General features: G+C 44.1%; 1 protein-coding gene and 1 long non-coding RNA gene across 5 annotated transcripts in view; one reads left to right on the forward strand and one right to left on the reverse strand.

Moving 5' to 3' along the window:
• Positions 1 to 22240, forward strand: part of stab1 (stabilin 1) — a 52800-nt gene extending 30560 nt beyond the window's left edge. Inside the window, exons 44-70 of one of the 4 annotated variants that reach the window (XM_068595774.1) lie at positions 774 to 845; positions 1464 to 1583; positions 1666 to 1713; positions 1793 to 1873; positions 2116 to 2262; positions 2689 to 2823; positions 3060 to 3119; positions 3657 to 3833; positions 4880 to 4969; positions 6332 to 6478; positions 6989 to 7045; positions 7135 to 7300; positions 7929 to 8078; positions 9546 to 9650; positions 9959 to 10075; positions 10644 to 10776; positions 11343 to 11403; positions 12060 to 12204; positions 13309 to 13442; positions 14230 to 14395; positions 15060 to 15166; positions 16006 to 16125; positions 17479 to 17613; positions 17712 to 17816; positions 20598 to 20747; positions 21651 to 21755; positions 22069 to 22240. In XM_068595774.1, the coding sequence (XP_068451875.1) occupies positions 774 to 845; positions 1464 to 1583; positions 1666 to 1713; positions 1793 to 1873; positions 2116 to 2262; positions 2689 to 2823; positions 3060 to 3119; positions 3657 to 3833; positions 4880 to 4969; positions 6332 to 6478; positions 6989 to 7045; positions 7135 to 7300; positions 7929 to 8078; positions 9546 to 9650; positions 9959 to 10075; positions 10644 to 10776; positions 11343 to 11403; positions 12060 to 12204; positions 13309 to 13442; positions 14230 to 14395; positions 15060 to 15166; positions 16006 to 16125; positions 17479 to 17613; positions 17712 to 17816; positions 20598 to 20747; positions 21651 to 21755; positions 22069 to 22131 (3096 nt within the window). In that variant the 3' untranslated portion in view covers positions 22132 to 22240. The other 3 variants (XM_068595777.1, XM_068595775.1, XM_068595776.1) reach the window with 3 other exon arrangements.
• LOC137798821 (uncharacterized) lies at positions 17472 to 20769 on the reverse strand. Its single transcript, XR_011079396.1, has 3 exons — positions 20585 to 20769; positions 19947 to 20008; positions 17472 to 19101 (listed from the first exon to the last, which is right to left on the reverse strand). It is a non-coding gene; the product is annotated as an uncharacterized lncRNA (long non-coding RNA).
• Positions 22241 to 27580: the final 5340 nt, after the last annotated feature.

The raw sequence follows: 27580 nt of genomic DNA on the forward strand, positions 1-27580 counted from the left end.
CACTGAGGGTCACGTCGGGTCAGGTGAAGTGGATCATTTTAGTAAAATAGCACCTACCTTTACCTGTTCAGTCTCTGTTTGTGTACATTATATATCATAATATTGTATTGTATTATAATGATTGACTGAATAAAGCACACAAACAAACAAAATCCTCACTAATACATCTAATACACAATCATTAATGCACACGAGCGTTTTAGTACCTGCAGGAGAGGATCCTCGATCAGGATGCGCAGAAGTACAATAGATGTGTACAGAATAAACAACATCCGTTTTATCACATGCAATGCATGTTACAGATGATTCATATAGTGAGAAGTTTGCATGAAGGGAAAGTTACAAAATAGGATTTCGTCCTCTCTGCACAGCAGCGTGTGAAAGACTGCTGCACAACAGCAGTAATAGTGTTTAAGGGCCACGATGACATCACTATTTCATACTCATAACCCAGAAACAAGAGAACTTGCAGATGAGGACAACTATATTGCCTTTTCGGCTGTTTTAAAACACAGAATATGACCGCAGAGAGAAGGACACAAGCCGAGTGAAGAAGACGACTCTCTCGCATTGTGTGTGTGTGTGTGTGTGTGTGTGTGTGTGTGTGTGTGTCAGCTCCCTCCGGAAACAATACATGTGTTTACAGTTAAAAAAAAGTGATTTGGAGTGAAGGAGACGCTGTTATTTGATTTGCTGTTGATCAGATCACAGGGGAGCGGATGGATTTCGTAATTGACTCTTTCATTGACTGTTTTCTCTGTTGTCGCCTCCAGACGGCCTGCAGTTGTCGGCTCGGCTTTCAAGGATCCGGGAGGTTCTGTTACCCCGTCAACCCCTGCAGGACCGTACGTCCACGTCTCACTTTGCCGCCTCTCTCGCCGTCGTACACTTTGGTCCGTCTCGTTACGATCCGGTTCACTCTGCATCCCTGCCGGTGCGGACCAGCTCTGGAAAACAGATCACACAGTCGGGTGTCTTCATTGATAATTTAAATCGCCTGACGGAGAGCTGGTCCACTCAGCTCACCGAATCACCTCTGGATCATCACAATGCGTTCTGTGGTGGCAGCAGGATTCTTAAAGTCAGCTGCTACCTATTTAATTGCAAGTTATTGCCCACATTGCACGGATATAATCGTCTCCTTGGATCGGTTTGTGCATATCAAATATGGACGATACTCCTCCTGCAGTTCCCTCCATTGAAGCTGTCCGCTTATGGATCTGCGACATGCTTTCAAAGGGTTAACAAGGAGCTGACGTGATTGGCACTTCAACTCCACCTGCTACTCAGAGGATGTTTTATGAACTTCTGAAGCGTTTTTCTTTCGAGCGGCAGCTGCTGGAGCCGGCACTGAGCCCGAGTAACTGATGACTCGACGAATCAGAAAACATCCAAGCCCGTCCTTTCTTTGCCCCGGGAAATTAAAGATGCATTTGTGTGTGTGTGTGTGTGTGTGTGTGTAGAGAAACGGCGGCTGCAGTGTGCACGCTCGCTGTGAGTACATGGGTCTGGGTCAGAGGAACTGCACCTGCTTCAGAGGCCACGTGGGCGACGGCCTCGATTGCCGGGGAACGACCAACAATGTGAGTCACATGACCTCTGACTTCTCCTTGACCTCTGACCTACAACTGTCCTCCAATCACAGGAAGTCTGTCTGTCTTACAGGAAGTGTTCCGCAATATCGAGAACGTCTTCTTCCGTCGGATGCTGTCGGTGAGTCGCGTCGAAAATCCACACGGTCGATACAAAACGCCGCGTCCGGTTGTTCATCTGTTCTCTTTGTGCTCCTCAGAAATCAAGCAGACGTGGTTTTTACGGCGACGGACCGTTTACCGTCTTCGTCCCCGTCGAGGAAACAAACAAAGACTCCATCGTGTGTACAACAGCTGCTGTTTTAAACGATCTAATGTCATAACAATGATATCGCCATATTGATGTGTCTTTCCTAGAAGAACTCTACTGTTATTTACAAGATGAGTCACATGACTAATCAATTAATAAATAGGTACATTTTGGACTGGATTGTGGTTGCTTGTGCATGAAATCTATCTCATTTGACATGTGTGTGTCTGTGTGTGTGTGTGTGTGTGTGTGTGTGTGTGTGCACGTTTGTAGGTTGATAAATGGGAGAAGTCCGGTCATCTCTCTGATCTGATTCGTTACCACATTGTTTCCTGTGAGATTTTGAACCTGAGTGACCTCAAAACCACCAAAGTCGCCATCGCTACATCAGGACACAAACTGCACTTTAGTCTGCAGGAGGTAACACACACACACACACACACACAGACACACACATGCATATTTGTTCGTGGAGGGCGGCAGCTCTACTCATTATCGGTATTTAAGATGATTTGCAACAAGATCTGTTGATTGAAATGTCTACAATCAGCGGATTTGCTCAGGTGGATTATGCAAAGTAGCGCAACTATTTGGTGTCAAACTTGTACAACCGTGTCTGTCCACGTCTTGAGCCTCCAAACGGCTCTCAACATCACAAAAAACTCATAAAGAAATAAATGATTGTGAGTGTTAGGAGTCAAGAAGTGAGCTAAAAGATAAAAACCCTTTTGGAAGTGCCAGAGACTGCAGGTCTTCAAATGGCCACTCGAGGCTCTAAAAAGCGAGTCAATGCTCATAAACACGATCCGCCTCTTCCTCCCTGTCGGCCTCGTCCTCCTCCTGCAGGGCTCGGTCTGGGTCAACAACCGATCCAGGATCGTGAGGAGCGATTACACGACTTCCAACGGCGTCATCCACCACGTCGACACGCTGCTGACGCCCTACGAGCTGCAGGACAAGCCCAGCCTGCAGCCCGACACGGTGAGCTGAGTCCACAGGAAATAAATAAACCATTGATGAGCAATCAGGGTTGAAAGACGGCCAGCGTGATGTCTCTCTCTCTCTCTCTCTCTCTCTCTCTCTCTCTCTCTCTCTCTCTCTCTCTCTCTCTCTCTCTCTCTCTCTCTCATATTCTCTCTCTCTCTCTCTCTCTCTCTCTCTCTCTCTCTCTCTCTCTCTCTCTCTCTCTCTCTCTCTGTCTCTCTCTCTCTGTTTAGATGAACTTCACGTCAGCAGCTGCGTTGTACGGCTACAGCCGCTTCTACAAACTTGTGGAGGTAAACGCTTGAATAAACATCTGCTTCCACCTCCCACAACGACTACCTCGGCCATGCTTCCTCCACCTCCTCCTCCCTTGACTCCTCCCCCACTCGCACATCTCTTCCTCCTTTTATCGCTACTCATCCTCCTCCTCCCTTCCTGGATGCCAACTCCTTAATTTACTTCATGTTTCACCACAAAAACACGCCCCTCCCCACACCCTTTGCTAGGTAGCTCGCGAGCTAACAACGAGCTAACTAGCGAGCAATGCTGACCTGCTTTCCATCGCGCATGAGATGCGCTTGCCAGTAGGGAATAGTCTCTGGCTCCATCTTTTTCTTCTCCTCTACAATAAAGTGTTCTTCTTCTCCAAATTAAAAGAGCGCAACCAACTTGACGAGGTGCATACAGCGCCACCGAAAGTACAGGAAAATAAAATAAGCTGTTTCATTAGTTTCCTTTTGCTGAACTATTCTGATGCAACTCGAGTTCCCTCTGGTTGTGTGTCGTGTCCTCTGTGTTGTCGTGATCTTTACTGTTCGCTCTTCCTGCAGGACGTGGGGTTGCTCCCCGTGCTCCAGCTGTCCATCCATCAGCCGTTCACAATGTTCTGGCCCACAGACGAGGCCCTGGACTCGCTGCCAGCAGAGAGAAAGCACTGGCTCTCCAACCCGGATCACCGAGACCAAGTGACTTCCTTAGTGAAGGCTCACATCATACGCAACTCCAAGGTAGGAGGAGGAGGAGGAGGAGGAAGAGGAGGAGGAAGCAGGAGGAGGAGGAAGGGGAGGAAGGAGGAGGAGGCAGGAGGAAGGAGGAATAAGGAAGAAGGAGGAGGAGGAAGGGGGCAGGGGGCAAGAGGCAGGAGGGAGGAAGAGGAGGGTGCAGGAGGAAGGAGGAGGAGGCAGGGGGCAGGAGGAATAAGGAAGGAGAAGGAGGAGGAAGGAGGCAGGGGGCAAGAGGCAGGAGGGAGGAGGAGGAGGGTGCAGGAGGAAGGAGGGAGGAGGAGGAGGGTGCAGGAGGAGGAGAAGGCAGGAGGAGTAGGAGGAAGGAGGAATAAGGAAGGAGGAAGGAGGAGGAAGGAGGCAGGGGGCAAGAGGCAGGAGGGAGGAGGAGGAGGGTGCAGGAGGAAGGAGGGAGGAGGAGGAGGGTGCAGGAGGAGGAGAAGGCAGGAGGAGTAGGAGGAAGGAGGAATAAGGAAGGAGGAAGGAGGAGGAAGGAGGCAGGGGGCAAGAGGCAGGAGGGAGGAGGAAGAGGGTGCAGGAGGAAGGAGGCAGGGGGCAAGAGGCAGGAGGAGTAGGAGGCAGAAAGCAGGAGGAAGGAGGAGGAGGAGGTTGTTTTACTCGACTCCAATAGGATGAAATGTTCATTACAGCCCAGAAGGTTCTGTTTTGTTTCGTCACTATAATGTGTTTCATTCATTATGTTTCATGAACATTTTTGTGTAGTAGAGAAAAATCAGAAAATTGTCAAGATGTCAATCACAGTTTTCCAAAACCTAAGATGATTTACTTTCCAAACAAACAGTTCAAAACACAAAATACTTCCATTTACAACATCCGTCTTATGCGACAAAGAAAAACAGCAAATGTTGACGAATCAAACAAAACTCAATCACAATGAGATCTTGAAAAGGAAGAGGTGAAGGATGAAGAGCAGAGGAAGAGTCTGATGTAGCTTTAGAAAGACAGCCGTTTGATGTTGTGTGTGTGTGTGTGTGTGTGTGTGTGTGTGTGTGTGTGTGTGTGTGTGTGTGTGTGTGTGTGTGTGTCTTTAGTTGTTGGGTGTCTCTCAGCCGGATAAATACTCGTCTTTCCGCACCATGCACGGATCCACCATCACCTACCGCTGTGACAAGAACCTGGTGGTGAGAAATCACACACACACACACACACATACACACACACACACACACACACACACACACACACACACACACACACACACACACACACACACACACACAAACTCACACTCCTGACGCTCGATGGTTGCTATCAACGAACACTCATGTCCATAAACCTGCTGTAATAAAGTGATTTGGACTGTTACTGTAATTGATTGATGATTTACACAGCAGGCTTGTTTAATACTATACTATTATTATTATTATTATTATTATTATTATTATTATTATTATTATTATTATTATATTACATCATACTATACTTTACTGTGGTATACTTTACTATACCATATTACATTTTAAATGATATTATATTGCTGTACTAAAGCACAATATTACAAGTAGATAACTAGCCTCTTCTTCCAGAGTATATAAGCTTTATTTCAACCAGAGTTATTATACATAAAATATAACTGAATCCCTTCTTCTTTGGAGGTTTAACCCCGTAAGAACACGTGTTAACGTGTTTAAAATGTTATAAGTTATAACAGCGTGCACAAGTCTTTTATGTCTTTGGGTTCAGCCCCGCAGTACTAAAGAAATATCACAGCGTAAGAAAGTCTCTATTTTATTGCTCAAAGTGGTTGAATCTCAGGGAAAGAGCCCGAGCAGAACTGAAGACGTTATCATTGTATTTACAGTTCAGTGCGCGGGAGGATCTCCTCACGGTGACAGTGATTTACTGATCTGACCTCGGTCACACGCTCACTGCCTGTTTGTAGATGCAGCTGCAAAAAACTTCAAACAGGGCAGCCGAACAGTTGTCAGGTGGATTTACGCGTCTTTGAGACACTAGTAGGAGGAACTGGCGCCTTGTACGCAGAGCTGCAGATAAAACGAAGCTGTTTGAAGGGATCGTGTTACCTGAACAGGTGTCAGACCTTTCATTAGTGTGAGTAACGCTGTCTGTGGTTCAACGCGCTCGAGAGCGCTTTTGTAGTTACACTTATTAAAAATATGAAATAACAGTTGATAAGCAGCAGGATCTGTTTCATAAAACAGAAATAGATAGATATGTACTTTATTAAGACATCAATGGAATAAACTAAACACAAAATAAGTAATAAAATAAGAGCAGGGATGGCAGATATATACAAAAATAAAATATATATATATATATATATATATATAAACAAATAATATATATTTATATATATGGTCCACATACATATACACATATATATGTGTAAATATAAATAATATGTATATATAAATAATATATGTGTATACTCTGTTCTGTTTCTGTGGCGGATCGTCTAAGAAATGCATTGATTTGTGTGTGTGTGTGTGTGTGTGTGTGTGTGTGTGTGTGTGTGTTTTCAGGGCGCTGTGTTGCTCAATGACAACGCAGCCAGGGTAGTGGAGCGCTGCCTGAACTTCAAAGAGGGCATCGCCTACGGCATCGACCAGCTACTGGAGCCACCGGGCCTGGGAGCGGTGTGCGACAGGCTGGAGAACAAAACCACCTCCGTAGGATTATTACTATTAATATTACTATTACTATACTATTTACTACAAACTAGTATTACCTCTTGTACTTGAACCGTCTGGTGAGATTAAGGACATGTTTGGATTCAGTTTCAGTTTATTTTTTACAATCTGTACACGTGACATCTTGTCCCAGGACCTCACATCGGATCAGGAAAAACTCCCCAAATAAAGACAGTAAAAACCCTTAAACGGGGAAAAAAGGGAAGAAACCTTCATAGAGCAGAAGAGGAGGATCCTCGATCAGGATGGACAGAAGCAACAGATGTCATGTGACCAGAATGAGCAACGCAACAGAGTTACAGCACAATAGGACATAAACTATTCATAGAATAAGTAGTATACGCATGGTACACAATCCAGATACATACATCCAATACATAACGTGCTGCTGTATTGCGGTTACAAACTGGGGATATTAGTGATCGTATTAGCTCTGGTCACACCAGCATTCTGTGTCCTGGAAGCCGGACTGAACGCTTTCTTTTTCAGGGTCGCTGTGGACGCTGCATCGTCCCTCCATCCTGCCACTTCCGGCACCAAGACACGGTAAGATCTGAACAACAAAAAGAGGAACGAATCTTGTAATCTTGTACGGATAAACGGAGACGATCGTGAGTCCTCCCGCCTTCTTCCAGGGAAAGACGGAGCCGTGTTTCAACAGATCCCCGTCGATGGGGCGGCGCTACTCTCACTGGTACCCCTTGGACAATCCTTTCAGCATGGCGGGCTGCAAGAGAGTCTGCCAGTTTCCTTCCTGGGTCCAGAAGTGCTGCAAGAACCACTACGGCCGGGACTGTCAAGGTAAGGAGGCCGATGATTCGTCTGATCCACGTGGGATGCTGGACGATGGATTTGCTGATGTGAAGGTTGTCTTAAAGGCGGCACAAAGGACAGGTCGTTCTAAATCTAGCGTTCTCGTCCAGCTGTGCTCTTTCGCCGCCGATCGCTTTCTTTTTTTAATCCTTTGAACACCTAGTTTCACTCTAATTGGGATCAGTCACCCTCGTCGCAGAGCTACACTCCGCTGCGAGGCTGTGAGAGAGCAACGGTGGTTGACGGCACTTAGTTGCTCGCGTAACGACGTCAACTCTGTAAACAATCTGCATTCGTCTGGTGTTCTCAGAGCAGGAATGTCACCACAGACATACAGAGCTTTCCTTTTGTCAAGGCATGTAACGTGACTGAAACTATAATAATGTACATGCTCTTCATGTGTGTTGTGTGCTAAAATCTAAACGTGTTGACTAATTACAGATACATAAATGTTGTGGGGTGAAAAGTACTATATTTCCCTCTGGGAGAGAAGTACAAAGATGCATGGAAAGTACCTCAAATGTGTACTCAAGCACAGTACTTGAGGTTTGGAGCAAAGTGACTGTGCGTCTGTTTGTCCTCCCCTGACTCCGCCCCTCACCTGTGTGTGTTTCAGTGTGTCCAGGTGGCCTGGAGGCCCCCTGCAGTAACCACGGTGTCTGTGAAGATGGCATGCAGGCCTCAGGAAGATGTCGGTGCTTCAAAGGCTTCAGAGGCAACGCCTGCGAGCTGTGTTCCTCCTCTCACTACGGCCCAAACTGCACAGGTAGACGAACTCAGGACCGCTGAAACGTAAATGTTAGACTTTGTGCTTGTGATGTTGCTTCCTCAGCGAAATGACCATAAAACAAAAATGTATTTCAGTTCTTTGCGTCGTGTATTTGCTTTTAAAAGGTCGATAAATACCCAGAATCTTCAAGCTCCGAACCTTTTTATAACTTCTTGCTCTGTTTTATTGAAGAAACCCGACTGAGACTGATGCATTGATCCTTTATCGGTCGCATAGATCTGGTTCTTTTGCCAATCAAATCAACACGTGTCGTCCGCACGATGGATAGTAACGCACGCACACACGTGTAGAACACATGTAACGAGTCCAGCACACGCCGTGGAGGAACAACCTTAAAAACATGTGGAAAACTGTTTGAACACAAATATTTTCCATGAAAGAAAGTTTACAACCATATTTGTGTATGTTGACAGTTATAGTTCTTAGTGGAAAAAAAAGGAATTGGACAAGAAAATTGTTGCTTTCACTGTTTGAATTGAGGAAACAATTGTTCATAGCGTTAAAGTTACTGTCAGGTAAGAAAGATTTCAATTGTTTTGTGTTACTCAATCCATAACCGCGGCTGTGAGCAGAAGGTTTGCAGTGGAGATTGCGCAGGACTTTTTAAAGAAAGAAAAAAACTTGTCTGTTATTGTGTCCGCGCGATACCTCGGTTTCTGCCATGGCCTTCATGTGTCGTCATCCAGATAAGGGCAGCGGGCGGGTGAACATCCTTCTTCTCACTGCCGGGGTTGTGCAGTCGAATGTGTTCCTTACACATAGCTCGTTGTAATCCACGCCTCCGAAGTGTCAGCAGCCGATAACCGGGCCGAGTATCAATGAATCCACGACGCTGTCCGTGGTGCTGAATCTTTAACTGCAACTTATTCTCTAAATCTTTTCCTTCTGTCACTGCCGATTTGAATCCATGAAATTCTCTAAACTAGATGCTGTGAAGCTTCACCTCTCCTGTTAAAATGAACCAATCACCCACTGGCTACACGACCCCGATGGACACGAGGACCTTCCTCTGTTCCTTCGTTAAATCCGCCTCAAAGCGACACGACTTAAATCACTCTGGTCAGCTGACCGTCTCCCATCGGCTCTGAACGTTCCTTCAAGTTTTCAAGGCCGTCGTTCAGCTGAGAAGCGCACAAGACGAATACGAAGCTCTGTGATTTGGAGTCGAAGCCGACTTCCCTCTTTCATGTTTTTGTGTCGGCTGGCTTCAACTTTAAAAAAAAAAAAAACTTTTACGAAGTTCTTCAAACGCAGTAGGCGTCTCGTCTCGCCTGAACCGATGATCAAAGGCATCACAGAGCTCCGACGGGCTGACACTGTTGTCTGCGTGGAGAAGTGAAGCAGACTCTCGCTGAACCGCTCGCGTAACTCCTCCATCGGCACAACTTTAACATGATCAGAGTCCGGGAGGCTGAGTCATGTCTTTTATTCCTCTCCGTTCAGGCTGCAGCTGCGGGCCGCAGGGAAAGTGCGACGGAGGCATTGAAGGCTCTGGAAAGTGTTCCTGTAATCCGGGCTGGCAGGGCGACGACTGCCGGATCAATACCGGTGAGTTTCCCCTCCTGAATGTAAGCAGCTGATTGCCGTTTCATGAAAGTGAGCGCGGGTTGTTATCGACTGACAACAAATCCTGTGGAAAAGTCCACAACCAACCGTGTTTCTCTTGGTTCTTACTGGAGACATAAACCTTTTAAAAACCACAAATAAAATGTACATTGTGGTTTTTAAAGGACAGACCCAGGAGACATGAACACATATTAACTACAAACATTTGACAAATCGAAATATTTCACGGTTTCATAGCCCTTTATTTCTCTTTTTTGATGATTTTTTTTGTGGTTCATCCGTCTGTCCAGACTCGATCCCGGAGGAGTGCCGGCGGTGCCACGCCCAGGCCGCCTGCGTGCCGGGTTCTGGGTGTCAGTGTAAATCCGGGTTTCAGGGCAACGGCACCTTCTGCGAGCCGGAGCCACGTGAGTGAACCGAACGCCTGCTGGCTTTTGTCAGCGTGATGATGTTCCTCATGAGAGCAACGTTATGGCAGGAAGCAACGGCATCAAACCAAAAAAACGCACGATGACGCTAAATGAACAAGTTGGCTCATTTTGGGTGAAAACTATCGAGCCTTTTCTTTTCTTTCTGCGGCTGGAAGTGAAGCATCGGTACTGAACTAAATCTGGTGAATCTTGTGCTGTTACAAGAGTGTGGGAGTGAAGCTTTAAGGTTGTTTAAAGTTTGTGTTAATGTTGACATTTCTTACCAAAATTGTGTCAAACAAATCAGCATTTCACGACGGAAATTTAAAATTGTCTCTAATCTCGCGAGGCCAATTCTGAGAGGGCGTCGGCCATTTTGGAATAACCAATGTCATGAAATAACAGCGTCAACGACCTTTAATCAGATCTCCACTCGGCGTAGTGACGTGGTCATTGTCTCGTTTGTGGTCCGATGATTCGTTGTGATGTTTATCTTCTAGTTTTGTTGCGCATAATATGAGCTACACAATAAAAGGTGTGATTGTTTTCATGAAACGCTCTGCAGCTCCAGACCTCTGCGCAGAGTACAACGGCGGCTGCCACCAAAACGCAGACTGCAACCAGACGGCGCTGCTCGTCAACTGCACCTGTCACAGCGGATACCAAGGAGACGGCTACTCCTGCGAGCCCATCAACAGGTAAAGCCATCAACAGGTAAAGCCATCAACAGGTAAACATCAACAGGTAAAGCCATCAACAGGTAAACATCAACAGGTAAAGCCATCAACAGGTAAAGCCATCAACAGGTAAAGCCATCAACAGGTAAAGCCATCAACAGGTAAAGCCATCAACAGGTGAAGCCATCAACAGGTGAAGCGTGCACGAGAACATGCAGAGCATCACAGAGCATTACAGAGCTCTGGAAGCCCATTTCCGCCACACAAAAAAAAAATTAGAACCAAAAAAAATAAAAATAAAAATTAGGGCCAAAAAAAAATAAAATAGGACCTAAAAAAAGGTCCTAATTTTTTTTAAATTTTTTTTTGTCCAATTTCTTTTTTTTCCTAATTTACAACTCAAAAATTTGGTCCTAATTTTTTTTTTTTTGGTACTAATTTTTTTTGGGCGTGGCGGAAATGGGCTTCCGTACATTACAGACAAATACACAAGGAGATAAAATAAAAAAAATGTTTTTGCTTCTGTGTTTGTTGTTTTTGTTTATCAAAGGAGATTTTAAATGAACGTCAGCTGTTTGTTCTTCCAGGTGTGTTGAGGAGCAGAACGGCGGCTGCAGTGACTTTGCCACCTGCAAGTTCACCGGTCCAGTGAGTGAAAAAACACTTTTCTTTTCTTTTAAATCCTTGTTTTTTCCAGCGAGACGCACTCGACAAACAAGATGAACTCACTGCTCATTCTGACTGATACAAATACAAAATCATCAATCTGCTAATAATCATATTTTTTACTAAATGAATATGAATATCATATCTCTTTTTTTTTACTTTAACCCGTTGAAAACTGTGCAACCAATTTTGTCGAATTGTGTAGACCTCTTTTAGGAGGAACCCCAAATTAATTCCAATACTTGTGTTTACTTTTAAAAGATATTTTGATGGTAACTATGAACATCCAGCATTATATGAGCCAGATTCCCCAAAAAAGCCTCCTGGAGCGTCAATAAGACCTTTATGGAAAGATTAGGACCTAAAGAATCAGAACCTGCAACAACAATCACAATAAAACAAAACCTTGTCCTGTTAGGAAGGAGTTTCAGTCAAGAAACTGTCTCTCGGTTAAAAAAATGGAAAAATATTGTATTTTAAGCCAAAAGATTGTCTGAATGGGGCATGCTGGGACTTAAAATTGGCGCGGGAGGATTTTTGCGTAAAATAACTTGAACACATTAACACACCGATGCTGGTTGGAAACATGTAGTTTGTCAGCTTCTCCCCTGATGCTCACTCTGGTCTGGTTCCTGCAGAACGAGCGGCGGTGCGAGTGCCTGCCGGGGTTTCTGGGTAACGGCGTCCAGTGTCTGGAGAAGGTGGTGCCCCCTGTTGACCGCTGCCTGCAGGACAACGGGGGCTGCGACCCCGCGGCCACCTGCAAGGACCTGCACTACCACGGTAACGCACCTTTACTGACTATTTATTACGCGTTGATGTGCCGGATCCGGATAACTGTTAAAATGACAGAAGATTTTTTTTTTAAATTTTAAGAAAAATTTGTTTTGTTTATATTTTAACTAAAAATATAGTAATAAAAAATGTCAAAATGACAGAAGATTTTTTTTTTTTTTAATTTTTTGTTTAAATTTTTTTTTGTTTGTTTACATTTTAACTAAAAAATGTAATAAATAAAAAAAAATTTAATAAAAAAATAATGTTAAAATGCCAAAAGATTTTATTTTTTTTTGTTTGCAATTTTTTTTGTCTGTTTACATTTTAAATAAAAAAAATGTAATAAAAAATTGTTATAAAAAAATATTAATAGAGATAAATTGCTCAACTGGCCATATTCATTGTTGGTGTTGATGAGATTTTGTTGGTTCACTTAACTTTTGGCCCCTTAACTAAAATGAGTTTGACGCCCCTGGTCCATAGTATCTATAGTATCTATAGTCTATATTACCTTTAGTATCTATAATATCTATAGTCTATAGTCTCTATAGTGTCTTTAGTCTATAGTAACTTTAGTATCTATAATATCTATAGTCTCTATAGTAACTTTAGTGTCTATAATATCTATAGTCTCTATAGTACCTTTAGTGTCTATAATATCTATAGTCTCTATAGTACCTTTAGTATCTATAATATCTATAGTCTCTATAGTCCCTATAGTACCTTTAGTATCTATAATATCTATAGTAACTTTAGTACCTTTAGTCTCTATAATATCTATAGTAACTTTAGTACCTTTAGTATCTATAATATCTATAGTCTCTATAGTACCTTTAGTCTCTATAATATCTATAGTAACTTTAGTACCTTTAGTCTCTATAATATCTATATTAACTTTAGTACCTTTAGTATCTATAATATCTATAGTCTCTTTAGTACCTTTAGTCTCTATAATATCTATAGTAACTTTAGTACCTTTAGTATCTGTAGTCTCTATAGTACCTTTAGTCTCTATAATATCTATATTAACTTCAGTACCTTTAGTATCTGTAGTCTCTATAGTCTCTCGTCTCTGCAGAGATGCGATGCTAAATGTTTCTTGTGGTTCAGCCGACACAGCGGGCGTCTTCCACCTGCGCTCTCCAGACGGGAAGTACAAGATGAACTTCAGTCAGGCCGACGCCGCCTGCCGGGCCGAGGGCGCCACGCTGGTCAGCTTTAAACAGCTCGGAGACGCACAGCAGGTAAACCCACCTGCTGCAGGCGTTCCCATAGAGACCCAGACCAGATCAATACGCTCACTCGCCGAAACACACACGGCATATTTATGAGAAGAGAGGGAGGGGAGGGGGAAGAGGGAGGGAGGGAGAGAGAGAGAGAGAGAGAGAGGGAGAGGGAGAGGGAGAGAGAGAGAGAGAGAGAGAGAGAGAGAGAGAGAGAGAGAGAGAGAGAGAGAGAGGGAGACAACGCTCAGCTCAATTATTTACAGTCCTGGAAAAGCCCTTGAAAAAAAATAAATCCCAAAAGTTTTAGTAAAAGTTGTGTAAATGTGTTATATTCATGTGTTCATGTGTTCATTTAGTTTAAATAATGAATCTGCTTTGAAAAGAAAGAGGCTCAAAATATCAGCAGCATACATACAGGCATCTATATAAATGTTTATTCTTTTAATCAAACTATTGTCTCTCATTCATTTGAGTCATTTAAGGTTTACTGGATGCTTTGAATCCTCATTGTTAGTTTAAATACTACATTTTATCACTTTTTACTGTTCACACACACATTTCACACAATGTTTGATCATGAACATTTAGTTTAAAGTCATGAAAATTTGGTTAAAAGTCATGGAAATGTGGTTAAATGTTGTGGAAACGTGGTTAAAAATCATGGAAATTGGGTTAAAAGTCATAGAAATTGGGATAAAAGTCATGAGAACCCGTTGGTCACCATGTGCATGAAGCTGTTACTTCCTGCCGTGCGTGTCGGTTGTCGTGTCGGTTGTCGTGACGGTTCTCCTCTGGTCCCCGGCAGCTGGGGATGCACCTGTGCGTGGCCGGCTGGATGCAGGCGGGGCAGGTCGGGTACCCGATCCGCTTCCCCTCGGTCCGCTGCGGAGACAACCACGTGGGCCTGGTGATGTACAAAGAGCCCGTGGACCAGAGCAGCAAGTACGACGCCTACTGCTACAGGATCAAAGGTACCGCGGCAGGAAGCGTTGTTGTTGTTGTTGTTGTTGTTGTTGTTGTTGTTTAGTCTGCTGGAGTGTCGCAGAGCTCCCTCTGGATTCAGTCTGCATCGTCTTTATGATCCAATTATCACAAGACATTTATTCTGTCACTCAGTCCTTCAACTAACGGATGAACTTCCCAGAAAAGGTGACATATTATATAATATAATATATATAATTTAAAACATTCATATTACAGCGATACTGCGTTGCATTGTTAACAATATATTTATATTCATAACACTTTGTCAGTGACAGAAGGATAAAGTCATATTTGTTTTGATTATTGTTCATGTTGAAACAAGAATAAAAGAAAACTCCCAAATTTTGAAAAAAAAGAGTTGAAACTATAGAATGTTAAGTGTTTTTTTGGCATCACAAATATCTGAAATTATTAATCCTTCATCAAAACTGCGGCTCTTAAACAAATCGATGAATCGTGTTCTCAGTTTGTTTGGATGAATTCTCCAGAAGAGACAAAAACATCCGAAAGAAGAATCACGAGGTTGTGGTGAGACATCAGGTCTAAAACGTGTGTGTGTGTGTGTGTGTGTGTGTGTGTCTGTGTGTCTGTGTGTCTGTGTGTGTGTGTCTGTGTGTCTGTGTGTGTGTGTGTGTGTGTGTGTGTGTGCAGATGTTTCGTGCGAGTGTCCCGCTGGTTACATTGGAAACGGAGACTTCTGTAACGGCGTGCTGACCAGCGTCCTCGCCACCAACAGCAACTTCTCCGTCTTCTACAAGGTGAGTAAAGATCTTTCTGGTTTATTATAACTTGGATCAGTATTTTCATTCATATCAGTAATAATAACCTGCAGGCGTGTCGCTGCAGCATAATGACAATGATGATAAGAAAGATGTGTGTTTGTATTTCATGAATACAGACAGAGAATTAATGGAGAATAAACTTTTATAACTTAACAAAATAACTGTAATAAACTGGAGTAAAGTGTTGTGATCAGCTGATCAGGTATTTTATTCATATTTCACCATCAGCGGCTCATTCCTCAGCTGTCATTCATTCATTGTGATTCAAACTATTGTCTCTCATTAATTTGAGTCATTTAAGGTTTACTGTATGCTTTGAATCCTCATTGTTAGTTTAAATACTACATTTTATCACTTTTTACTGTTTACACACACATTTCACACAATGTTTGCTCATGGACATTTGGTTTAAAGTCATGGAAATTGTGGAAATTTGGATAAAAGTCATTAAAATTGGGATAAAAGTCATGAAAATTGAGATAAAGGTCATGGAAATTGGGATAAAAGTCATGGATATTTGGTTAAAAGTCATAGAAATTGAGATAAAAGTCATGGATATTTGTTTGAAGTCATGGATATTCATTGGTCAAAATGTGTATGAACCTGTACTTCTGTGATTTTAACCTCATTCAGCTTCTTTCATATCATCAGTCAAAACATATTTTATACAAAATGTAGTTAACTTATGTTAAGGGACAACATTGAATGGATTTCTTTCACATCGGTTTAGCAGTTAAAGGGTTTTAATAAACATATCGACGGGTTGATCTGAAGCCTCGGCAGTAAACCGGATTGTCCTCTCTCTCTCTCCGTAGCTGCTGCTGGACTACAGCGGCCGGTCCTCGGAGGGGAAGCAGCTGGTTCGCTTCCTGTCTCACAGGAAGTCGGAGCTCACGCTGTTCGTTCCTCACAACGCCGGCTTCGGTCCGAACCAGGTGACCGTTCAATAACTAGTTATTAATCACTGGATACGTTACAGATTACCAACACGAGCCACAAACTAGTGACACGCACAAGAAGTCAGAAGTAGTTCATGTTACTTATTGACTTAATGCTCGACAGGTAGAAATACGAACCTGTACGAGTAAGAAATAATAACATTTATAACATCACGTACGCTTTAAAAACGGTCAACAATGACAATCAGTCATCGTCCCAAAATCAATATTAAACCGTTAAAAACTGTGGAAACCATTTTGTCTCCGGCCCTGCTTTTCCCTGTTTGAGTCGTCGTAGGAACCCCAAATTAATTCCAATACTTGTGTTTATTGTATGTATTTGTTCAGCAAAAGTCTTGGAAAAAAAATGTATATCTGCAAAAAAATCACTTTTAAAAGATATTTTGATCATAACTATGAACATCCAGCATGATATGAGCCAGATTCCCAAAAAAGCCTCCTGGAGCGTCAATAAGACCTTTATGGAAAGATTAGGACCTAAAGAATCAGAATCTGAAACAACAATCACAATAAAACAAAGTCTTGTCCTGTTAGGAAGAAGTTTCAGTTAAGAAACTGTCGTTTGGTTCAAAAATGAAAAAATATAATATTTTAAGGCAAAAGATTGTCTGAATGGGGCATGCTGGGACTTAAAATTGGCATGGGAGGATTTTTGCCCACAGTTTCTAAAAGGTTAAGACTTTCAATGACATTTAAAAAGCTGCTTTTCTAGACGTCACATCATGTTTTCTGTTCTTTAATCGTATGTTTCTGACTTTGTGATCAGCGGCTGAAAGAAAAGTTCATCTAAAATAGAGAATAAATATCTTCAGCGCTTCATCTCGCTGTCAAACAGTCCTTCTCTTTAATATATTAATTAATATATTTTTGAAGGCTATATAAGTTAACTATTTACTAAAACATATTGTTGTATAAAAACTTGTAAATACTGTAATTAGTATGATTGTATTTTATTTCATGGTTAATATTTAGAGCATTTTGGATGAAGCTGTTGAGCGCATCAGTTATGTTTTTATAGGTTTATTGTGCTTTGTTATTTATATTGATCCTAAAAACAAAAGAGCATGGATTTATACGTTTTATTGAAGTTTTATTGAAGCGCACATCACGGCTCTCTTTCAAGAAAAGGACGGATCCACAGCGACACGCTAACCTTTATCTCAACGACGCTAATTAGGTTTTTAACCTTTAGAACTAAATTAATTCAATCGAAATACCAGCAGGACGACGCTGTGAAGCGAAATCGAATCTCTTTACCCTGTGTGTGTGTGCGTGTGCGTGTGCGTGTGTGTGTGTGCGTGCGTGCGTGCGTGTGTGTGTGTCTCTTAGACTCTTTCTGGTAGAGATCTGGAGTATCACATCTCAACCAATCACAGCATTCGACCATTTAAGGATCTGAAACACCAGGAAGTCATCGCATCCCGGCTCGGATTCAACCTGACTGTTACCCACGGGACCAAGGAGGTGACACACACACACACACAGTCACACACACACACAGTGAACTATCGACGGTGGTCATTGCCATCAGAGTATTGATCCCGTCTCTTTCCACCGATCAGAGCTCTAAGCTGGTGAACCGGCGCCTGCTGCTGCAGTGGGACATCCCCGCTGTGAACGGGATCATCCACGTGATCGAGGCCCCGCTGGCGGCGCCGCCCGCTCCGGTGAGGGAACACGCCTTCGCCCTGAAGCGCCCGCCGGCGCCGATACCACATTCACCCCACATTCACGCGACGTATGGTTCAAACTCGACCCGGACTCTCCGGCGTCTTCACTTCCACGTCCTGGTTTTTTTCAGGAGATCCAACAGAGCGACCTCTGACCTCTGAGCCGTGATTTGTCGATTTGTGTGTCCGTTGACATTTTGTGTGTGAAGCTAACCAACGAACACTCGGGGAACCTCCGGACCGACACACCTTACACTGTAAAAAAACACTGCAGTTTGCAGAAATGTTAAAAAGCGTCAATCACTCAGCTGCAGGGCCTCATTATCTCTTCACAATGAGCCTGAGGACAATGGCGCCTCATTATGTCAGCGGCGGGCCGTGGTTTTAGAGCGAGGCCTTCAAAGAGTGTCGTATAGTCACATCACGGGCGGACTGGGGGGGAAAGTGTCCACAGACCGACTCAACACATGAGACGTTCATACCGTCCACCATGTGAGGACTCACTGCTGCAGACGCCCGACCCACAGGCCACGCCCCTTTTTAATCATTTTGTTTATAACATTATGCTCTTTAAAAGTGGAGGTGCTCTGATCCACGGCTTCAGGACCAAAACCCTTCATGCCCCGCCCCCGCGTTGAAAGGAATCTGTCAATTATGTCTGATATGCAAATGGGATTAAATTTTTTTTTTTTTGTTGAGAAAATGACGTCAGAGCTCAGGGGGTTAAAAGCTGCTGACGGCTACCTGAGTAACTTCTGCTGTGATTCTGGAGACTGTCGTGCCAAAATGCACAGGCAAAATGTTAGCAGGTTAGCTTAGCATACATGTTGCCATTCAGAGTGAGAGTACAATAAGAAAAGTTCCAGACAGAAGCTCTGGATGTGAACGATCCGCTCAGGGAAGACGATTGTTGCCCAATATTTGTGTAGTTTTGAAAATATCTAAGTAGTAAACTCGTAAATGTGTCTCGGACATCAACACGTCAAATTCCTTCCACCTCAGTAAATTGTTAATTCATCAATTTTAATGTTTTTTATACATATTTAAAAACTTTCAGGGTTTGAAAGACATCGTTTAAAATTTGTATTTTTTTTTAAAACATGGCGCGTTGAGATGAAACGTTCGCCGTGTCGTGAGCTCGGCGGCCGCGGTTTCCCGGGCGCGGCCGCCAACGGGCGCCGTGGCGACGACCCGCTTCCCGCCGTCTCCCGTTGTCCCGTCTGTTGTTGCTAGGCGACAGCTACAGCTGCGGGCCGAGGAGCAGATGGCGGCGTTCGGGTTTCTTGGCACAAGTTTTTCAGGAAAATGAAGATTCAATCAGCGGCGCGTTTGAGATAACATCACACACACACACACACACACACACACACACGAGATCAATATTCATGATGCGACGAAGACGACGAAGACGAGATCACAGCAGATTAATCTGAAGCCTCCGAGATTATTAATTATTATCTCATTATGTCCTCACCGTCTGCACGGGCTGACATGGAGACGGTTATTATGGGCTGAACCGGTTGCATGTCAACCTCTAAATAATAATAATAATAACAATAATAATAATAATAATGAGGTATTTAATAGCTCCAGATACAGATTCTCTCTTCTTCTAGTCAAATTAAAACGTTCTTCTTCTTTTAAGTAAAATAAACACGGCCGACGTGACGAGCTGCCGACAGCGCCACCTAAAGTACAGGAGTGTGTGTGCACTGTGCAGGGAACACACACTCCTGGATACACACAGTGATGCACACAGTGATGCACACAGTGATGCACACAGTGATACACACAGTGATACACACAGTGATGCACACAGTGACGCTAAAGTTCACTGAGAGAGAAGAGAGAAAGAAGAGAGACAGAGGTGAGATCTGATTGGTTGAAGAGGTTAAAGGTCATGAGGAACAGACAGGAAGCTGCTCAACGACAGAAGCTAATAGCCAAAAAATATTATAATACATGCAGTGTATTTGTGAAAAACAATTACATTATAAATATATATATATATATTATTATTATTATTATTATTATTATTATTATTATTATTATTATTATAAAAAGCTATGTTATTATGTTTATGCCAGCAAGAGAAGGCCTGGTATATTTAGTGTGTGTCGTTCTAACCTGGAAACGTTTCATCTTTTATGGCTTAATCTTCCTCTACATCCTGTAACAGCTTCTTCTTCCTGTGATGAAAAACAAAATGGCTGCCAGAGTCGGTCATCGGGAGGAGCAGCCTGGTTGCTCTCCCTCCTTCACCTCCCTCCTCCTCCTCCTCCCCCTTCACCTCCCTCCTCCTCCTCCTCCCCCTTCACCTCCTCTTCCTCCTCCGTTTGGATTGTGAACATAAATTATTAATTTTAATTGGTTGAATTTTCATCTTCGTCTGGGGAACGGGAAGCAGTCACGTCTCCATGGCAACAGGAAATAACAGTCACACGGGCCATAAACACGTCGAAGTACACAAAGTACACAAAATACACAAATTATAGTCAGTCGTTAAAAAGTAAATCATAAAAACACGAGACGGAGAATCATGTCTGCGTCAGAGCAAAGAAAGCTGTGATTAGAGCTGTGTGTGTGTGTGTGTGTGTGTGTGTGTGTGTGTATATGTGTGTGTGTGTGTGTGTGTGTGTGTGTGTGTGTGTGTGTGTGTGTATATGTGTGTGTGTGTGTGTGTGAGCATCCTGCGGTGAGGGTTGAAAGGTTTGCTGTGATGTTCTTGTACAACTAGTTCTCATTGTGTGTGTTTGTTGTCGTACCCGTCGTCTCCAGATCTCCCATCATGCATCCCGAGGCCACGCCCACTCCAGCGGCACGGTGTCGGCCATCTTGGTGTCGGTGTTGCTTGCGTGTGTGTTGGCTGTGCTCGGCTACTACGTCTTCAAACACAAGACGGACGCCTTCCGCTTCCACTACTTCAGGGTGACACACACACACACACACACATACAGACACACACTCACACACATGCACACACACACACAGTGTAAAACGGTAAAAGACACAATAAACTCTGAAACAAAGGAACATTCGTAGTAACCTCGTCGCTGTAATTCAACACAGATTTTCTGATGTCACAGACTTTGTGTTAGTGTTATTTTTATTTTTAATAAAACACGTCTCGGTGTAACTTTCTCTCCTCGTAAAGAGCCGATGAAAAGAAGTCGCTCGTATTTTTACGTGAGTAAGAATTCACAGCAGAGAAGATCTGGTTCATTTAATCTGCTCTGATTACAGAAAGCTGGTTTTCATTTACATAACTTAAAAATAAATCTTGCTGCAGGAAGCTGTGAGCTCGATACTTCAGGACGAAAACACACCGATTGAATCGTAGAGATGTAATTTATATTTATTTAGTAATAAATTACTGCATCAGATGCTCTGTTCTTAGCTTGATTGATCTTTCTAGTCTCTGAGTTAAATCAATAAATAAACTGAGAATGTCTTTAAAACACTATGAAATGTATGGAAGACCATTACGGCACGAACACACATTTAAAAAAGTCAAAATTATGAGATATAAAGGCATAATTATGAGATGTAAAGTCATAATTATGAAATGTAAAGTCATAATTCTGAGATGTAAAGTCATAATCTAATGCCTTTTTTTAAATATATTTTTGTGGCGGTAAGGGTCTTCCATCATAATATAATACTGTAAAATATTTTTTTGAATCCCGTTACCAAAACACAGCAAGCTGTGACTTCAGTGCTTCTCCGTCTGAAGCTGGAGGCGGAGCTTAGCGGACGCTCTGACGCTCTGAAACGTCGCTCGAGGTTTCTTTCCCACGTCTCAGACGTCTGACTCGTTCCCTCTGTCGACAGAACGAGGATGAGGACGGAGCGCCGGGCGGCAGGACGAAGCCCGCGCTGGTGTCCATCCCCAACCCGCTGTACAGCGGCTCCAGAGCCTTCAGCGAGCCGTTCGGGGTGAGTCGACCAATCAGAGAGCTCGGTGTAGAAGTACTTCATCCCCACGGGGCCGTGACAGTTGGGGCGCGTTGAACCTTTTGAAGGGTTCTTTGCTTCCTTCAGCAGCTTATTTCCACACTTTCAGACACAACCTGTAGTTTAGACGCTTTCTGGCGTTCTGCTTCCACCCTTAGAGGTCAAAACTACGAAGGTCAAAAGGTCGGACCAACTTTAAATCTCCCGGCCTCCACTTCAAGGGGTCGGTCGCATCAGGGAGAACATTCCCCTCACGACGAGCTCTACACAAACTCTCTGTGTTTCTTCCCCGCAGGACGCCGGTGAGGAGCTAGAGGAACCTGAAGAACCCCCAAAGATCCTGGACCTGGACCAGTAGAGCTGGAGCGGTCCGTTCACACAACAGTAAACCTCGTTGGCTTCGACATGATTCTACTTCTTCTCAGATCATCTGTATCCAAATAAGAAATAAAAGTCAGTTACTCAGATACAAATCAAACGTCTCTGTGATGTGTCTTCAGTCTCTTTTAGCTTTGACAAGGCTTTGACGAGCCGACTGGACACTTCCAGAAGAAGAAAAGAGAGAGAATAGCTGCCATGAAAATTAAAAAGTCATAAAAAAATTTATTCAAAAATGAAAACGTAAAGAAACTAAAAGTCATCGTATACCAGCAACAAAAGCCAACAACAAAAGTCCTGAAACATTCTGTCATCATGAACTACGTCCCAACAAGACATAGAAGAGTATTCTTTTTAGTCATTTTTAGTCAATATTGTGTGCGATAAACACACAAACATTGGACAAAACACAACGTACCACTCCTGACATCATAGTATAGAATGTCATTAAAACAGTCATAAAAACGTTTGTCAGCGTCAGAATTGACCTCACGGTGGCGCTATGTTCAAAGTTACGAACATAACCAGTTTAACAGCTGCTCAAAACCTTCTCTACAAAACCTCACGGTGGCGCCAGAGAGAAAACATCAAAAGGATCGCCGAATTCATCCGGCGTTCTCCGGACAAACACACAAACCGGTTGTTGAGATGTTTCAGTCCAACAACACGGCGCCGCTGCAGCGTCGTCGGACTTTTCAGGGTTCCAGTTTTTCATCTCCAACAGCTGTTGAAGCCAAAACACTCATTCATCTTCATCTGATCAGATAATTTGTCATAACACAGAAAAGGGAAGTCATTTTATTTTGCTGCCAAGAACCGTTTTGTCTTGTTTCCATTCAAAGCCTCAGAGACGCCGCCGTCCTCCTCTGGTTGTCTTTGATGTGTCGTTGGCCTCCACATCTGTTCTCTTCACCCTCGTCTTCCTCCTCCTGGCCGTCGAAACAGAACAAATGGCTTTCGTTAACACATTTTTTTTCACACAACACTCAGGTTTTCCTGTGTGAAAAGCAGCCATGTTGTTTACGATGGAAGGAGCCGGTTGGTTTCCTTCTCCTTCCTCCTCCGGGCAGAAAGAGAGATCGTTGTTATTCTGCTGCGTCGACACCGCTGGCTCGCACCGAAACAACCCCAAACGCTTCCCGCTCTCTCTGTAGACCTTCACTTTAAATAGCTTTCCTTCTCTGCTGCCGACGTTCAACACACACACACACACACGCACACACACACACACACACACACACACACACACACACACACACAACCCAGCCTGACCTCCTCCCTCAGACGGCGTGCTTTGGGGCTGCGATTACACACTGAAGCCGTTATTGAGATTCGACTTTTCTGTGACGAGTTAACCTTTTTTTTTTTCAAACAAAATGGAGAGCGAGAGCGGCCGTGGAGGTTACCGTTCCGGCTGTTTCTTCTTCTTCTTCTTCTTCGCCTGCTGAGCTCCCTTCCCCCCAACACACAAAGAGCCGAGCGGCGGCGCTGCCTGCAGAGCAGAGCAGCTTGGGAACGGTTTGGACTGAGAAGCGACGCTGTGGGGGGAAGTACGGGGGAGGGGAAGATCCGAGACCCTGACCTCCGCTGCTGCCGCTGCAGGCTGGAAGCCGCCGCCGCCGCCGCCGCCGCAGACCTCATTTAAAACCGGTCGACATCCTGTTTGATGACGCATCCCGATCGGCTCGGATGTTTTGGCCCGACGCTCGAGTTCAAAGAGCTGAACGTGCCGGCTGCTTTTCTGCGGAGAGGAAACCGAAGAGCTCGTTTTCAACGTTTCCTTCACACGTAAAAGAAAGAAAGGATTCGGCCTCTTTCTCTCCATTTTCTCATCACGCGGTTGTGAAGTTGTCGACTCCTGGACTCCACTCGCGCTCTAAAGGAAAGGTTAAAGGAAATCCAAATAAAATGCAGGAACAAAAACTCTGCGGTTTGGTTTTTACGAGCTGCTCGTTTTGGTTTCCACACATCTGAGTGACGCCGAACCTTTTATCCCACTTTTGATCGATGGGAGACGTCAGAGCGCCTGAGTAGCGGCGGAGGGTTAGCGTGTGGTTTTCAAGCTTCAGTTCAGAAGGGAATGACGAGTCCGTACGGGGGGAGCGAGGGGTGAAAAGCTGCCGCCGCATTTAGCGCTAAGAAAGCGATTGTGACCTTAAACTGGAGTCTGGAGAAATAAAATAGACTTCCTGCTTCCTGTGGTCGTAGCACAAAGGACACAACAAAATGGCGGTTGCCGTCAGTCGTTCCGCGGAGCGGAGGGAGGAGTCCCAAGGTAACTGCCAGCTAGCTCCCCAGCTAGCTCGCCAGTTCCACCATGCTTCAATGCTACTGAACATGAGTAGCACAGAATAGCGACGTGCTTTTCCTTTGCTGCGACAAGAGAGTAGATGAAGCGCTAAGTCGCTAATCATTCCCTCTAAGCATGGTGGACTTAGCATGCTAGCTAAACTAGCTAACTGAAAGCTAGGTCGCCAACTGCCAGCTAGCTCGGCAGTTCCACCATGCTTCAATGCTACAGAACATCAGTAGAATTAAATAGCGATGTGCTTGTACGTGTTTATGAAGCGCTGACTTGCAGTCGGTTTTCAGTGGAAACATTTTGCCTTTTTACCAAATGGTCTGCGGGACTCTAAATAGGAACTGCTGGCTCATTTGGCAGAAGACCAGGAACCTTCTGAGGAACTTCACCTCGCCTTTGATCAGAGGAACCAGCGGCTCAGTTTAGTTCCTCCGTCTGAGTTCCTGGTGCAGAAGAAACGGCGTCGATTGGTCAAACGGGGACGGCGGGCGTCGCTGCTAGAATCAATGTGAAGACCAGAGAGTAACGTGCCGTTAGCTCCCTGACGGGCCTCCAGACGAAGGAAGATAAATGAGACGCATTAACCTTCTAAAGCAGAAACGAATATAAAACACACGAGAGATTTTCTGTTTGGAGACGAGTGAGTTTTCTGTTGGCTTCATTGAGTCACTTCATCTCCAACGTCTGAGAGACGCAGCTGTAAACGTGTGTTTTGTTCATTTACTTCCGGCCAAGATTTAGTGTCAAAGAAGTCGTTTATTTTACGTGGATTTCCATCTGAAGACAAACAGAAGCTATCAATGTTTTTAGAAGCTACAGCTTGGTTTCATGGAGCAGATATTACTAAAGAGAAAGTGTTTTTATTTAGTCAGTGATGGCGACAATCTGAGTGTTTTCAAGTAAATCTACAAAACGTCATTAAAGTAAAGGTGTAGAAGGTTTCTCTCTGAAGCTACGTGGTGTCCATCCGGGAAGTTCTCACACCAACGTCGATGAAACGCATCAGGTAACGTGACATTTGTGGATGGGTCAAGCTAAGCTAACGAGCTAGCTAGCAATCCAAGCTAACTGCCATGTTAGTGTCTTTCGCCATTCGATTTTTTTCTCCAAATAAGGGACACATGACTCTGTAGCGCAAACGTCTCAAGATCACGAGCAGCTTTGCTTCGGTCTCAGTCTGGACGTCACACAACTAGATGAATAGTTCATTATTGATGCTAACGAAAACACACAGTCCACATGAACTGAAGCGTTCGTGGCAGCAGTCGTGCTGACGACAGTCCAGCCGACTGCCGGGAAAAGTTTCCCCCCCGAACGCGAGCGTACAACACAGGAACTCAATTTAGATCTCAGCTCCTGCGGCCAAAACATGTGGAAGTTCTTGAGTTCAGGAATGCTGATACGGACGTGAGATATCGGGCAGATGCCGACTCCAACAGCTGGATCGGTCATCGCTGACAATGGGGTCAATCCATTCAAATCAACGTTGCTTCAGTAAACACATTGTGTTGTGTGAGGAACGCGGCTCATTGATGCAACGCTGGAATCGGATCGGCAGCCAAAGCAATCAGGACTGAGAAGCGTTGGATTGGTGCATCCGCTCTTGAGCTCCTTTCAAAGTTCCTTCGGTAGGAAAAAGATCTATAACGTCACAGAACCTGCTGGAGAGAGAGAGAGAGGTACGTTGCTGTCAGCTGCACGTGTCGGGTCGACCTGTTGTTGCACTTTGGGGTCAGCGTGAACTTCACGGCCTCGGAAAACGGATCAATACCAAAGATTAAAGCTTCAGCGACGCCGTTCCTCCAAAACTAGACAAGGACACTGTGACCCTCCAGCATCCTGAATACCCGTCAGCTCGGCCTCTCTGCGTTGGTTCGCACACATTTGATCGATTAGCGATTAGCCGCCGTGATCTCGCTCACTCTTTGACGGGAACCGATGGAACCTCAGAGAGCTCCTTTATTTTACTGATGTTACCGTGATTTTCAGCCGATTGATCGCGACCCGGCGACCGTTTGCATATTTTGCATCAGTCAGATTTGAAACACGTCGTTGCGTGACGGTTTAACGGCGGCGCAGAGCGTCCGCTGTTAGCCGCGGATCAGATCTGAAAGCAGCGAAAGCGTCTTTAGAGTCTCTCGCCGCGCATTCCTGCTGACAATGGAGCTAACCGGCTAACGGAGGTTGTGTTGAGTTACATTGTGATGCGTTCAAGCTCTAAGTTGCGTCGGCCGAAAGGTAAATTATGACTTTGTCGTGATGCGTTCAAATGTAAAGCGTGTAAAATTCTGTAAATGCAGTTAAAAACAGATTTGAAATATGTATTTATGATCTGTTTAACTGTCTGACACACGCGCTAAGCTGCTTTACAAAACATTATAAAACTACAAATGCTAGCATGTTTCTTTGATCGAAGCAAGTATTTGAATAGAAATACAATCAGATTCATATTGTGTGTTTTTTATGCAAATAACCACAATAGAGGTCAATAAGGAGAAAATAATATACATAGTAATATAATATTTAGAATATCTGACGGTTGAATTTATTTCTCAAGACAATCTGGGACTAACAGTCTGTAATCTGGACGCATACAGACATTTTTGGTGCATTTGGTTTACTTAAAGATCATTAGTTTTACATTCAGAGCGGGACAATCTGCCTCTTGTGTGGTTTCCCCCCGAACGTCGTGAGGAACAAAAGAGGCCCACAGTGTTATCAGAGTTATTTATCGCCGGCGTCGAGACTACGGCCGAAAACCTTCACCTCTTAAACCGAGGACGTCTAACAAACATTCCTGAGGGCTGAAGTCACAGAAAACTCCAGTTTGACCTGTTTTCAGTCAAACGTGACTCAGTCACGTCGACTAACGTCACATGTTTAGTGTCTCTGCAGGTAAATTATTCTGCTGGTTTGTACCAGGAAGGGAAACGAGCCACATGTCGGAGGGCTCGGGGCTTGAATTCATGCCAACCTCAGTCCAGGTGTTAAGGGGATGACTTAATGCACCAAGGAAAAGAAAGGCAAACGCCTCCATTGCAGGTTTCGCGCCGTGTTCGTGGGACTCAAGTGTTTACAAAATTCTAATCTCCACAAAAAGGATTTTCAATACGAACGTCTCTGAGTC

This window comes from Clinocottus analis, unplaced genomic scaffold, assembly GCF_023055335.1.
Source record: "Clinocottus analis isolate CAN_PGR_092001 unplaced genomic scaffold, fCliAna1.0.p SCAF_32, whole genome shotgun sequence".
NCBI classification, from domain to species: Eukaryota; Metazoa; Chordata; class Actinopteri; order Perciformes; family Cottidae; genus Clinocottus; species Clinocottus analis.